This window comes from Tachyglossus aculeatus, chromosome Y4, assembly GCF_015852505.1.
Source record: "Tachyglossus aculeatus isolate mTacAcu1 chromosome Y4, mTacAcu1.pri, whole genome shotgun sequence".
Taxonomy (NCBI): Eukaryota; Metazoa; Chordata; class Mammalia; order Monotremata; family Tachyglossidae; genus Tachyglossus; species Tachyglossus aculeatus.
Genome location: NC_052096.1, coordinates 11,678,888 through 11,693,873, shown reverse-complemented (window position 1 = coordinate 11,693,873; position 14,986 = coordinate 11,678,888). Strand labels below are relative to the sequence as shown.

The 14,986-nt window shown below is 55.3% G+C and overlaps 1 protein-coding gene across 1 annotated transcript in view; it reads right to left on the bottom strand.

Moving 5' to 3' along the window:
• Positions 1-440: 440 nt before the first annotated feature.
• The window catches only part of ATP8B2 (ATPase phospholipid transporting 8B2), a 37,369-nt gene continuing 22,823 nt past the window's right edge, over positions 441-14,986 (bottom strand). The window contains 14 exon segments of the mRNA XM_038769008.1: positions 441-1,711; positions 2,167-2,297; positions 2,494-2,632; positions 2,713-2,958; positions 5,711-5,794; positions 7,087-7,310; positions 7,408-7,591; positions 9,151-9,295; positions 10,147-10,252; positions 10,356-10,467; positions 10,588-10,752; positions 13,805-13,840; positions 13,842-13,921; positions 14,411-14,599. Coding sequence (XP_038624936.1) covers positions 1,382-1,711; positions 2,167-2,297; positions 2,494-2,632; positions 2,713-2,958; positions 5,711-5,794; positions 7,087-7,310; positions 7,408-7,591; positions 9,151-9,295; positions 10,147-10,252; positions 10,356-10,467; positions 10,588-10,752; positions 13,805-13,840; positions 13,842-13,921; positions 14,411-14,599 — 2,171 coding nt within the window. The 3' untranslated portion in view covers positions 441-1,381.

The following is a 14,986-nucleotide window of genomic DNA, read 5'->3' as shown; positions in this document are numbered from 1 at the left end:
CCGCTTGGTCACAGCAAATATTTGCTCCCTCCAGGAGCTCAGCTCCACCGCACCAGGTGAAGGATGAGGAGGATGAGGGAGGGAGGGAGGAAGGGAAAATCCTGCCACTTGCCCCACACCATCCTCCCTGGAAAAGGGGGTCCCCGGCCCCTCGAGCCCCCCGCCCACGGACAGGCTGCGCAGAAACCAGACGGGCAACGGCTCAGAAACCAACACGAGCTTTATAAAAGGCTTTTTTTTCTCTCTTTACCCCCATAAAATGATACAATTCTGCCAGTATAGAAATATGTAATAAATTATACGGAATGTCCCTCGTTTCCCGCAGCTTGGTACTGACCCCCCTCCCTTAAAAAAAAAAAAAAAACGAAACAAAACGAGAACCAAAAATAATATATAGAACTGTATGTATATATATATATATATATATATATAATATAGACAACAAAATATGAAAAAAATTCTTTCCTCTTTGGTATAAAAATCAGACTCGCCGGGACGCACAGAGACAAGATGCGATGATGTGGGTTGTAAACTGCGAGGCTAACGCCCACCCTCCCCACCCGTCCCCCTCCCCACTGGTCCGGTCCACTTGGTTGTGGGCCGAAAAGTTGGGGAGGGGGCTGCGGAACCCACCTGCCCGAGCGGTGCCTTGCCTCCCCATCCCCCCCGGAAGGGCGTCGGGGGGTCCCCAGGCGGAGCGAGGGGGATGGGGGAGTCGCCCCCCTGGCTTCCGAAGGAGTCCCGGGGCAGGAACAGCGGGGGACGAGGAGGGGCGGCCACCGGACCCCCTCCCCTCCTACCCAGGCGGGCTGGACCAAAGCCGGCCGGCCGCAATGGCTTGGGATCGGTGACCACGGGCGGTCGGTTGGTCAGCTGGTCGGGGCGAGGGGGTTGGCGATGACCCCGTCGGGATTATTGCTGGGGGGGCTCGGGCGGGGGGACGGGGACGGCTAACTGACCTATTGCTCAAAGGGGTAGGGGGAGAGGGGTGGACGGGCTCCCTGTGCTGGGGGAGGGAAGTGGGGGGCTTCTCTCTTCCAGCCTTCCCGGCGGGTCAGCCAGCGCGTGCATGCGTCTGGATGCGCACGTGGGGGATGGACAGCAGGCATTTGGGGGCCGGGGCCCGGGCACCCCCCCCGACTGAGGGGCCCGGCGGCGACACGGACGGATGAGAGGGCGAGACGGGCGGACGCCGACGGGACACGCGCGCGGAAGGTCGGGGCCGGACGATACATTCGTGCGGACGGGTGTGGGAGGCGGGCGGTCCGGCCCCCTCCAAGTGCCAGGCAGTAGAAAAATAGAGGGCCGGAGGGGGCAGGGGCACCGGCCCGGGCCCCGTCCGTCCGTCCGTCCGTCCGTCCGAGGCGGGCTGCTGGCTCACTCACTTTGGTCGCTTGGGGCCGGGCGGGGAGGGGGTGGTTGCGCTCAGGCCGAGGGTCCGGTCGCCCCCGCCGGCAGCGCCGACAGGGCTGGCGGGGCTGGGGTTCTTGGCACGGCGCAGGGTGTCCATCCAGCCGGAGCCCGGGCGGGTGGCGAAGCTGGCCAGCGCCAGGGAGCTGAACCGCATGTTCTTGCCGGACATGATGAGCTCGCCGAAGCCCTCCTGGTGGGAGAAGGCGTAGCCGGAGCGCCGCGATCCCGTGCGGCCCACCCGCCGCATGAACCGGTGCTGCGCCTTCTGCTTCTTCTTCACCAGCTGCGTGTAGCGCACCTGTGCCAAGGAAAGGGGACGGGGAAGGGGCGTTGGGCACCGGGGTAACGCACCTCCTCCGAGAGGCCCTCCCTTCTGCGTCGCCCCGACTCGTCTCCCTTCATTCATCGCCGCCCCCGGCGGCCCCTCATCATCATCATCATCAATCGTATTTATTGAGCGCTTACTGTGTGCAGAGCACTGGACTAAGCGCTTGGGAAGTACAAACTGGCAACATCTAGAGACAGTCCCTACCCAACAGTGGGCTCCCAGTCTAAAAGGGGGAGACAGAGAACGAAACCAAACATACTAACAAAATAAAATAAATAGAATAGATACGGACAAGTAAAATAGAGTAATAAATACGCTCAGTCCAGTGCTCTGCACACCGTAAGCGCTCAATAAATACAGCTGACTGACTGCCTGGCGATGAGTCGGGGTCTCTCCCGGACACACACACACAAACACATGCCCACCGTGTCGGACAGCTCGGGTTTGAGGTCCAGCTTGAGGAAGCGGAAGGCGAGGACGGGCACGACGCAGACCACGGTGGTCAGCACGATGGTCAGCCACACCGACGGCTGGCCCAGCGTGTTGGCGGCGTTCCCTGGGATGAGGGGACGGAGGGGCGGCGTCGGCGGGTAGCGCGCGGGGAGTCCGCTGACCTGTCCGTGCCCCCCACCCGCCCGGGGGCCCAGGCCCCGGGGGCTCACGCCCGCTGCCCTAAGGGATGGGGGGGGTCCAGAACTGGGGGCCGCAGTCCGGGAGGGCTCCCGGGGGTGGTGGGGTCCGGGCAGCCTCACCCACGAAGCGGAACTGGTTGGGGAACATGGCGAAGAGCCCGTCGCTGTGCATGGCGAAGAGGATGGCGAAGTAGACGGCTAGGCTGCCCCAGATGAAGAAGTGGTTGATGGCCGTCCAGTAGCCCGTGTCCAGCCCGATCTGGGGAGGGCGGGGGCGGTCAGCGCCGGGGAGCCGGCCCCGCCACCCCCAGCCCCTCCGGCCCCCGCCCCTCCCCGCACCTGCACGCTGACCACGATGACCAGCGAGGTGGCCACGGTGACGGCGAAGGACTGGTAGTCGGCCAGCTGCGGGCCGCTGTCGCGCGTGGCGTGGGCCAGGGCGCCGTAGGGGACGAAGAACAGGAGGACGGACGTGTAGATGCCCTGGCCGATGCAGATGAAGAACTCACGCTTGTTGAACAGCAGGTTGAGCTGGCCGGGCTCGTACAGCTTGGGGTACTCCAGGCTGCGCTGCTCCGGCACGTCCTAATCGATCAGTCAATCAATCAATCGTATTGAAGTGACGCGCTGGGCGAGCCGAGGCCCCGCGGAGCGGCCGGCTCGGGACCCCCGGGACCCCCGGGACCGACTGTGAGCCCGCTGTCGGGTAGGGACCGTCTCTAGATGTTGCTGACTTGGACTTCCCAAGCGCTTAGTACAGTGCTCTGCACACAACTGTGAGCCCGCTGTCAGGTGGGGACCGTCCCTATATGTTGCCGACTCGGACTTACCAAGCGCTTAGTCCAGTGCTCTGCACACAGTAAGCGCTCAATGAATACGATTGATTGAATGAATGAATGAATAGATACGACAAATTGATTGATTGATTGATGAATGACTGCTCTGTCCATCCCACATCCCCAGGATAGGGTTTCGTCTCTAAAACTCCCCACTTCTCGCTGCGAAATTATTCCCGATTTACAGCAGCCAGAAGGCCTTGGCCGCCTCCGATTATTTTCCTTTTTTTGCTCTCTCCCCCCATCTTACCTCCTTCCCTTCCCCGCAGCACCTGTATAGATGTATATATGTCTGTACATATTTATTACTCTATTTATTGATTTATTTTACTTGTCCATATCTATTCTATTTATTTTATTTTGTTAGTATGTTTGGTTTTGTTCTCCGTCTCCCCCTTCTAGACTGTGAGCCCACTGTTGGGTAGGGACTGTCTCTAGATGTTGCCAACTTGTACTTCCCAAGCGCTTAGTCCGGTGCTCTGCACGCAGTGAGCGCTCAATAAATACGATTGATGATGATGATGATTTATTGAGCGCTTACAGTGTGCACAGCACTGTACTAAGCGCTTGGGAAGTACAAGTTGGCAACATACAGGGACGGTCCCTACCTAACAGTGGGCTCACAGTCTAAAAGGGGGAGACAGAGAACAAAATCAAACATACTAACAAAATAAAATAAATAGAATAGATATGTACAAGTAAAATAAATAAATACAGTAATAAATATGTACAAACATATATACATATATTCAGGTATATACATATATGTCCTAAGTGACCCGGCGGGGAGGGCTGGGGTCAGGGCGGCCCACCGTCCCGCCCGCCTCTCCCGGATCATCATCATCATCAATTGTATTTATTGAGCGCTTACTATGTGCAGAGCACTGTACTAAGCGCTTGGGAAGTACAAATTGGCAACATATAGAGACAGTCCCTACCCAACAGTGGGCTCACAGTCTAAAAGGATGGCAACCCCAAGCCCGTCTGCTTCCCACAGTGGACGGAGCAGGCCCGGGAGCCTGGCTGTCATGGGTTCTAATCCCGGCTCGGCCACGCTTCCGCTCTGTGACCCTGGGCAAGTCACTTGGCTTCTCCGGGCCTCAGTGACCTCATCTGGAAAATGGGGATGGAGACCTGGAGCTGTTCTCTCCCTCCAGATTTTCAGCTCCTTGTGGGCAGGGAATGTGTCTACTTGGGGCTGCACCGTCCTCTCTCAGGTGCTTAGCACAGTGCTCCGCACACAGTACGTGCTCAATAAACACGACTGAATAACAGGGACCGTGTCCAACCTGATTACCTTGGAGTTGCCCCAGCGCTTGGGACAGTGCTTGGCACAAAGTAAGCACCGAACAGGTCATCATCATCATCAATCGTATTTATTGAGCGCTTACTGTGTGCAGAGCACTGTACTAAGCGCTTGGGAAGTCCAAGTTGGCAACATCTAGAGACAGTCCCTACCCAACAGTGGGCTCACAGTCTAAAAGGGGGAGACGGAGAACAAAACCAAACATACTAACAAAATAAAATAAACAGAATACATATGGACAAGTAAAATAAATAAATAAATAAATTTACCTTTATAAAGGTACCACCGTTATCATCAATCGTATTTATTGAGCGCTTACTGTGTGCAGAGCACTGTACTAAGCGCTTGGGAAGTCCAAGTTGGCAACATCTAGAGACAGTCCCTACCCAACAGTGGGCTCACAGTCTAAAAGGGGGAGACGGAGAACAAAACCAAACATACTAACAAAATAAAATAAATGGAATAGATATGTCCAAGTAAAATAAATAAATAAATAAATTTACCCGTATAAAGGTACCATCGTTCTCATCAATCGTATTTATTGAGCGCTTACTGTGTGCAGACTGTACTAAGCGCTTGGGAAGTCCAAGTTGGCAACATCTAGAGACAGTCCCTACCCAACAGTGGGCTCACAGTCTAAAAGGGGGAGACGGAGAACAAAACCAAACATACTAACAAAATAAAATAAATGGAATAGATATGTCCAAGTAAAATAAATAAATAAATAAATTTACCCGTATAAAGGTACCATCGTTCTCATCAATCGTATTTATTGAGCGCTTACTGTGTGCAGACTGTACTAAGCGCTTGGGAAGTCCAAGTTGGCAACATATAGAGACAGTGCCTACCCAACAGCGGGCTCACAGTCTAAAAGGGGGAGACGGAGAACAAAACCAAACATACTAACAAAATAAAGCGCTTAGTACAGTGCTCTGCGCATAGTAAGCGCTCAGTAAATATGATTGATGATAAAATAAATAGAATACATATGTACAAGTAAAATAAATAAATAAATAAATTTATCTTTATAAAGGTACCATCGTTATCATCATTACTATTATCGTTACCCTTCCCACCTCATCCCACGGCCAAGGGCGGCCTCCTATTGGCCCGGGGCCCACCCGATCCCGCCGCCTCCGCTCCCGCCCGCGGCCCCGTCCCCTCCGCCGCGGCCGGGACGGGGGTCTGGACGCACCTGGTCGAAGACGCCCATGGCCAGGACGGGCAGGGAGGTGTAGACGATGTTGTACAGGGTGATGAAATACTGGTCGTACACCGTCTGTGGGGAGGGGGAGGACCGACGGGGTCACGGTGCCCATCGGGGGCCCGCGGCGGCTCTCGATAACAGGCTGGGGGAGAGGTGGGCAGGGGAGCAGACCTACACAGCGCAATGCACGGAGCCCAACCCCGGGAGTCGGGTCCCGGGTTCTAATCCCGGCTCCCCCACTTGTCTGCCGGGTGACCTAGGGCGAGTCGCGTCGCTTCTGCGGTTCCCGCAGCCGTAAAATGGGGACGGAGACTGGGAGCCCCCCGTGGGACGGGGGCTGGGTCCACCTCGATTCGCTCGGCTCCACCGCGGTGCCCGGCGCACGGTAAGCGCTTAAAAGCGCTTTCGACGTGGCTCAGTGGAAAGAGCCCGGGCTTTGGAGTCGGGGGTCGCGGGTTCAAATCCCGGCTCCGCCGCTTTCAGTCATTCATTCATTCAATCGTATTTCCTGAGCGCTTACTGTGTGCAGGGCACTGTACTAAGTGCTCGGGAAGTACAAGTTGGCAACGCTTAGGGACGGTCCCTACCCAACAGTGGGCTCACAGCCTAGAAGGGGGGGACAGAGAACAAAACATATTAACAAAACAAAGTAAATAGAATAGATATGTACAAGTAAAATAGAGTAATAATAAATAAATAAATCGAGTAATAGAGTAATAAATAAATAGAGTGATATTAATATTAAAATAAAATAAATTGAATAAATGCATACAAATAAAATAGAGTAATAAATATGCACAAACATATACATATATGTATATATACATATATATATAGAATAAATAATTCTATTTATTCTATTCTATTTATTTTATTTTGTTAGTATGTTTGGTTTTGTTCTCTGTCTCCCCCTTTTAGACTGTGAGCCCACTGTTGGGTAGGGACCGTCTCTAGATGTTGCCAACTTGGACTTCCCAAGCGCTTAGTCCAGTGCTCTGCACACAGTAAGCGCTCAATAAATACGACTGATGATGATGATATATACATATATCCAGGTGGTGCGGGGAGGGGAAGGAGGTAAGGCGGGGGGAGAGGAAGGAGGGGGCTCAGTCTGTCACACACTTAGCTGCGTGACCTTGGGCAAGTCACTTAACTGCTCTGGGCCTCAGCGACCTCATCTGGAAAATGGGGGTGAAGACCGTGAGCGACGGCCTGGTCACCTGTAACCTCCCCGGCGCTTAGGGCAGTGCTTGGCACATAGTAAGCGCTTCATAAATGCCACTATAATTATGAATACCATTTACAAAAGCAAAGGGGGGCAGGGGAGAGGCGGAAAGGGGACGGTCCTCCCCCCCGGCCCCGACCTGGGCCGAGAAGCCGCAGAAGAAGCCAAACCAGAAGTGGACCATGGTGAAGGCGAAGTTCTTGTAGAAGAAATAACAGAGGAACTTGCACATGCGCAGGTAGGACCAGCGGCCGTGCACCAGCAAGAGACGCTGCAGGAACTTGAACTGCGAGAAGGAGTAATCGGACGCCAGCACCGCCTGGATGCCCTCCTGCCCGCTGATGCCCACCCCGATGTGGGCGGCTGTGGGAGGGGGAGAAAGGGAGAGGGCGGGCGGTCAGGGGGGCTCGGGCTCCCCCTCCGGCCCCCCGCCACCGCCCCCTGGGGTGCCCCCTCTCACTCTTGATCATGCTGACGTCGTTGGCGCCGTCCCCGATGGCCAGCGTCACGGCCTTCTTGTGCTTCTTGACCAGTTCCACCACCTGGGCCTTCTGCAGGGGCGTGACGCGGCAGCAGATGACCGTCTTGCAGGCGCAGGCCGTCTCCAGGAACTCCAGCTCCATGTCGGCCTCCAGCGCGTGGGCCTGAGGGGGGACGCACCGGGGAAGGGGGGGGCGGGGCGCACGGGGCCGGCACAGGTCAGTCCCCCGGCAGTCGACCGCATCTGCGGATGCGGTTGTGAGCTGCCCTCTCCCAAGCGCTTAGCAATAATAATAATAATAATAGTAATGATGGCATTTGTTGAGCGCTTACTACGTGCAAAGCACTGTTCTAAGCGCTGGGGGGGGGGATACGAGGAGATCGGGTTGTCCCCCGTGGGGCTCACAGTCTTCACCCCCATTTTACAGATGAGGGAACTGGGGCCCGGAGAAGTGACTCGCCCCAGGTCACACAGCGGGCAAGTGGCGGCGCCGGGATTCGAACCCTTGACCTGTGACTCCCAAGCCCGGGCTCTTCCCACTGAGCCACGCTGCAGTGCTCCACACACGGCGGGCGCTCAGTAAATACGACGATGTGTGGAGCAAGCGATTGAGTGCTCGGGAGGTCGCCCCGACTTCCTGTCCACGTCTCTGCCTCTGGCCCTCCTCATCTCCGACGGTGACTCTCCCCGCCTTCAAATCTTCATTAAAATCCCGTCTCCTCCAAGGGGCCTTCCCTGATTAAGCCCCCCCTTTCTTCTTCTCCCACTCCCTTCTGCGTCGCCCTGACTCACTCCCTTCATTCATCTGCCCTCCCGGCCAAATTCCGCTTTGGTCTACATCCTTCATTTATTTATTTCTACTAATATCCGTCCCCCCGTCTAGACTAAGCTCCTTATGAGTAGGGAATGTGTCTGTTCTATTGCTCTGCACACAATAGCCAATAAATACGATCGATTGATTAACAGTACAACAGAATTGATAGTCTGTCCTTCGATCAATCGTATCTATTGAGGATTTACTGGGTGCAGAGCACTGTATTAGGGGGAGTAAACCGTTACAGAGTGGTAGGCGTGTTTTCTGCCTACAACGAGTTTATGGACTAGAGACAGACATTAATATAAATAAATAAATTAGGGATATGGACATAGGTGCTGTGGGGCTGAAGGAGGGGGGGGAATAAAGGGAGCAAATCCAAGTGGAATGGAGACACAAAAGGGAGTGGGAAAAGAGGAGATGAGGGCTTAGTCGGGGAAGGCCTCTTGGAGGAAGCATGACAATAATGGTATTTATTAAATGCTTACTACATGCCAAGCCACGTAAGACAGATACAGGGAAATCCGGTTGGACACAGTCCTTGTCCCACATGGGGCTCACGGTCTTAATCCCCATTTTACAGATGAGAGGACTGAGGCCTAGAGAAGTGAAGTGATTTGCCCAAGGCCCCAGAGCAGACAAGCGGGGGAGCCGGGATTAGAACCCATGACTTTCCTCCGACTCCCGGGCCCGGGCTCCGGCCGCTACGCCATGCTGCTTCCCACGGCGAAGGGGGTGAAAGGGTTTGTTTCCAACAACCCCCACTTTTTCTCTCCAGGTGAGGGGGGCGGCCCTGGGGCGGGGAGAGTGAGGGAGTGATTGTGTGGGTGATGGTGGTGGTTTGGGGTGCAGACTGGCAGAGGGGGCGGGGAAGGAAGAGGAAAGGGGTCGGGCGGGGGGCCCCTTACCAGGCTGTGCCCGTTGACGACGAGGGCGTACTCCCCGGCGATGGCCTCGAGCATCGACGTCAGCTGGGCCGAAGCCGCTTTCTCCGGCGAGGAGAAGCCGTTGCCCGCGGGCTGCTGGGAGTCCATCATCCTCTCGCGGGCCTTCCTGAGGGGCGGCCGGGGGGCACGGGGCGGAGGAGACGGCGGGGCGGGGATGGGGAGGGCCAAGCGGAAGCGTGTGAGCCGACGGCGACGGACAAGAGAACCGAGAGAGGTGATAATGATGGCATTCGTTGAGCGCTTACTATGTGCAAAGCACTGTTCTAAGCGCGCGGGGGGTGGGGGGGTGCAAGGTAATCAGGTTGTCCCATGGGGGGCTCACAGGCTCCATCCTCATTTAGCAGATGAGGGAACTGAGGCCCGGGGAAGTGAAGTCATCATCAATCGTATTTATTGAGCGCTTACTGTGTGCGGAGCACTGGACTAAGTGCTTGGGAAGTCCAATTTGGCAACATCTAGAGACGGTCCCTACCCAACAGTGGGCTCACAGTCTAAAAGGGGGAGACAGAGAACAAAACCAAACATACTAACAAAATAAAATAAATAGGATATGGACAAGTAAAATAGAGTAATAAATATGTACAAACATATATACAGGAATAATAATGGCATTTATTAAGCACTTAATACGTGCAAAGCACCGTTCTAAGCGCCGGGGAGGTTACAAAGTGATCAGGTTGTCCCACGGGGGTGGGGGGGCTCACGGTCTTTATCCCCATTTTCCAGATGAGGGCACTGAGGCCCAGAGAAGTGAAGTGACTCGCCCCAAGTCACCCAGCTGACAACTGGCGGAGCCGGGATTTGAACCCACGACCTCCGACTCCAAAGCCCGGGCTCCTTCCACCGAGCCACGCTGCTTCCCCGGGGATGCGGGCCGGCCGGGGGGAGGCGGCCCCCGGCAGGAGAGGGAGAATGGGCAGCTCCCCGCGCCGGAAGGGGGGTTTCCCGGCCCCTCACCTGAGTTCCTCCCGCACCTCCAGCACCGTGCGCCCCGTGACCACGAACACCTCGGTCATGTCGTCCGTCAGCATCTTGCAGGAGTAGCCGATGTTGACGGCCGTCTCTGGGCGGGGAACGGCGGGGAGGGTCGGATCCCCCTGGCCCGGTGCCCGCCTCCACCCCGGCCCGGCCCGGCCCGGCCTCTCCCTCCCCGCCCGGGCCCTCACCCTGCTTGTCGCCCGTCAGCACCCAGATCTTGATGTTGGCCAGAGTCAGGAGGGCGATGGTCTCGGGCACGCCCTGCTGGAGCTTGTCTTCGATGGCCGTGGCCCCGAGCAGCTGCGGGGGAAGGCGGGGGCGGAGGGTCGGGAGGGGGGTCTCCAAGGCCCACGGGAGCGGGGCTGGGGCGAGGGGACCCCCGTCCCTCCCGCCTCCCGGGGCGGCGGTCTCCACACACACCGTCATGCCGCTCTCCACCTCGTCGTAGACGCTGGCCAGCCGGGCATCCCTGCCGTCCTGGGCCAGGCTGGCCTGCAGCCTCCGCTCCGCCCAGGCCTGGTAGTAGCCCTCCTCCAGGTCCTTGTAGGCCAGAACCAGGGTCCGCAGCCCGTCCCCCGCGTACTCCTGGTGGGGGGCGGACACCGGCCCCCGGTCGGGATGGGCCGAAGGGGACGCGGACGGGGCGGGGGGTAACGACAACAATCGTGCTGGGGAAGCGGCGCGGCTCGGTGGAAGCCTTTTAGACTGTAAGCCCACTGTTGGGTAGGGACTGTCTCTATATGTTGCCAATTTGTACTTCCCAAGCGCTTGGTACAGTGCTCTGCACATAGGAAGCGCTCAATAAATACGATTGATGATGATGATGATGGAAGGAGCCCGGGATTTGGACTCGGAAGTCACGGGCACAAAGCCTGGCTCTGCCAATTGTCAGCTGGGTGACTCTGGGCAAGTCCTTTTGTCATCAGTCGTATTTATTGAGCGCTTACAGCGTGCAGAGCACTGTGCTGAGCGCTTGTAATAATAATAATGGCATTTATCAAGCGCTTAGTATGGGCAAAGCACTGTTCTAAGCGCTGGGGAGGTTACAAGGTGATCAGGGTGTCCCGCGGGGGGCTCACAGTCTTAATCCCCATTTTACTTTACATTTTATTTTAGACTGTGAGCCCACTGTCGGGTAGGGACTGTCTCTATATGTTGCCAACTTGGACTTCCCATCATCATCACCAATCGTATTTATTGAGCGCTTACTGTGTGCAGAGCACTGTATTAAGCGCTTGGGAAGTACAAGTTGGTAACATATGGAGACAGTCCCTACGCAGCAGTGGGCTCACAGTCTAAAAAGCGCTTAGTACAGTGCTCGGCACACAGTAAGCGCTCAATAAATACGACTGATTGATGGATTGAAGCCATTTCACTTCTCTGTGCCTCGATTCCCTCATCTGGAAAACGGGGATTAAGACTGTAAGCCCCCCCGTGGGACAACCTGATCACCTTGTAACCTCCCCAATGCTTAGCACATAGTAAGCGCTTAATAGATGCCATTATTATTATTTGTTAAGCGCTGTTTGTTATTTGTTAACCCCCACAATGTACCTCCCCTCTTATGGACTGTGAGCCCATCGTGGGCAGAGACTGTTTCTTTTTGTTGCTGAATTGTACTTTCCAAGCGCTTAGTCTCCTAGACTGTGAGCCCACTGTTGGGCAGGGACCGTCTCTATATAATAATAATAATAATAATAATAATAATAATGGCATTTATTAAGCGCTTACTATGTGCAAAGCACTGTTCTAAGCGCTGGGGGGGATACAAGGTGATCAGGTTGTCCCACGTGGGGCTCACAGTCTTAATCCCATTTTACAGATGAGGTAACTGAGGCACAGAGAAGTTAAGTGGCTTGCCCAAGGTCTCACAGCTGACAAGTGGCGGAGCAGGGATTCGAACCCATGACCTCTGACTCCAAAGCCCGTGCTCTTTCCACTGAGCCACGCTGTTGCCAACTTGTACTTCCCAAGCGCTTAGTACAGTGCTCTGCACACAGTAAGCACTCGAATACGATTGAATGAATGAATGAATAATAATAATAATAATAATAATGACGGTATCTGTTGAGCGCTTACTATGTGCAAAGCACCGTTCTAAGCGCTGGGGAGGTTACAAGGTGATCAGGTTGTCCCACGGTGGGGTCACAGTTTTAATCCCCATTTTACAGATGAAGTAACTGAGACCCAGAGAAGTGAAGTGACTTGCCCAAGGTCACAGAGCAGGCAAGTAGGGATTAGAACCCAGGTCCTCTGACTCCCGGGCCTGTGCTCTTTCCACGAGGCTACGCTGGGGAGGGGCTTGGGAGTCACAGGATGTGGGTTCTAATTCTGGCCCCGCCACTTGTCTGCTGTGTGACTTTGGGGAAGCCACTTTACTTCTCTGGGCCTCAGTTACCTCTTCTGTAAATCATCATCATCAATCGTATTTATTGAGCGCTTACTATGTGCAGAGCACTGTACTAAGCGCTTGGGAAGTACAAATTGGCAACATCTAGAGACAGTCCCTACCCAACAGTGGGCTCACAGTCTAGAAGGGGGAGACAGAGAACAAAACCAAACATACTAACAAAATAAAATAAATAGAATAGATATGGACAAATAAAATAAATAGAGTAATAAATATGTACAAATATATATATACATATACACAGGTGCTGTGGGGAAGGGAAGGAGGTAAGATGGGGGGATGGAGAGGGGGACGAGGGGGAGAGGAAGGAAGGGGCTCAGTCTGGGAAGGCCTCCTGGAGGAGGTGAGCTCTCAGCAGGGCCTTGAAGGCCCTTCATCCCCATCTGCAAATGGGGATGAAGACTGTGAGTCCCACATGGGACAACCTGATCACCTTGTAACTTCCCCAGCGCTTAGGGGAGAAGCAGCGTGGCTCAGTGGAAAGAGCCCGGGCTTTGGAGTCAGAGGTCATGGGTTCAAATCCCGGCTCCGCCAACTGTCAGCTGTGTGACTTTGGGCAAGTCACTTCACTTCTCTGGGCCTCAGTAACCTCATCTGTAAAATGGGGATTAAGACTGCTTCTCTGTGCCTCAGTAACCTCATCTGTAAAATGGGGATGAAGACTGTGAGCCCCACGTGGGACGTGATCACCTTGTAACTTCCCCAGTGCTTAGAACAGTGCTTTGCACCTACTAAGTGCTTAATAAATGCCATTATTATTATTATTATTATTATTACTATTATTATGGGACAACCTGATTACCCTGTAGCCACTCCAGCACTTAGAACAGTGCTTGGCACATGCTAAATGCTTAATAAATACCACCCTTATTATTGGGAGAAGCAGCGTGGCTCAGTGGAAAGAGCACAGGCTTTGGAGTCAGAAGTCATGGGTTCAAATCCCGGCTCCGCAAACTGTCAGCTGTGTGACTTTGAGGAAGTCACTTCACTTCTCTGGGCCTCAGTGACCTCATCTGTCAAATGGGGATGAAGACTGTGAGCCCCCCGTGGGACAACCTGATTACCTTGTAACCTCCCCAGCGCTTAGAACAGGGCTTTGCACGTAGTAAGCGCTTAACAAATACCATTATTATTGTGGGGGGTGGAGAAGGGGAATGTGAAGGGGGTGAGGGGATTGTTGGGGGGAGGAGGGCGAATCGGGGGTGGGGGTCACGGGCCGGGCCTCACGTTGAGGTGGTCAGTGGTGGCACTGAGGAGTTCGGGGTGCGGGGGGGTGCAGTCTCTCCAGGAGGATGGTGTCGGCCCCCTTGCAGTAGAGGCGGATCCGGCCCTCGGGGTCCCTCACTGTCGCCGCCGCGGGGGAGATACATACGTCAGATGGGGGGGGGGGGGGGGTGACCAATCTACCCCACTGCTCCGCCGCCCCCCGGGAACTGTGTCCGGCCGTCTGCCCGTCCCACCCCCAGCCCCGGGTCCCGCAGGCCGGTCTCTCCTGCTACTGCGCCAGCCGAGATTGGTTCACTTGGGTGGGTTCGCTGCCCTTCCCAGGCACCTACTACAGCACCCTGAACCAAGTAGGCATTCAATACACACCAAAGTTATGGCTGCCGCTCCCCTAACCCGGACGTCGGAGGCCCCCAGACCGCCTCCGCTGAGCTTTTCCCTTTAGACCGGACGCTCCTTGAGGGTGCGGAGGGGGGCCGCGTCCTCCTACGGAATTGTCCCTCGTGCCCTTGCTCCGCAAACCCGCCCGAGCGACTGGCCGGAGGACGGATCGGTCTCCCCGCCGGCCCCCTCCGCCCCCCGGGGGGCTTTCAGAGGCCCCGGTCTCACCGATGACGGACATGCGCTTGCGGATGTTGTTGAAGTCGAGGATGGCCAGCAGCTGGTAGGTGACGGGTCGGCCCAGCTCGTGGACGGTGACGGTCTTGGGCGTGCGCGAGCGGAACACGAAGCCGAAGTTGCGGGCGGCCGTCACCAGCGCGCCTTCGTCCGGAGACTGCGCTTTGTAGTACAGCTCGCCTGGGGGACGGGGGAACAGAGCCAGGCAGTGGGAACATACAGTCGGTCTTATTTATTGAGCACCTACTAGGTGTACAGCACTGTCCTAAGCGCTTGGGAGAGGATTCTCCCCCACGTCCCCCTCTCCATCCCCCCATCTTACCTCCTTCCCTTCCCCACAGCACCTGTATATATGTTTGCACATATTTATTACTCTATTTATTTTACTTGTACATATCTATTCTATTTATTTTATTTTGTTAGTATGTTTGGTTTTGTCCTCTGTCTCCCCCTTTTAGACTGTGAGCCCAATGTTGGATAGGGACTGTCTCTATACGTTGCCAATTTGTACTTCCCAAGCGCTTAGTACAGTGCTCTGCACATAGTAAGCGCTCAATAAATATGATT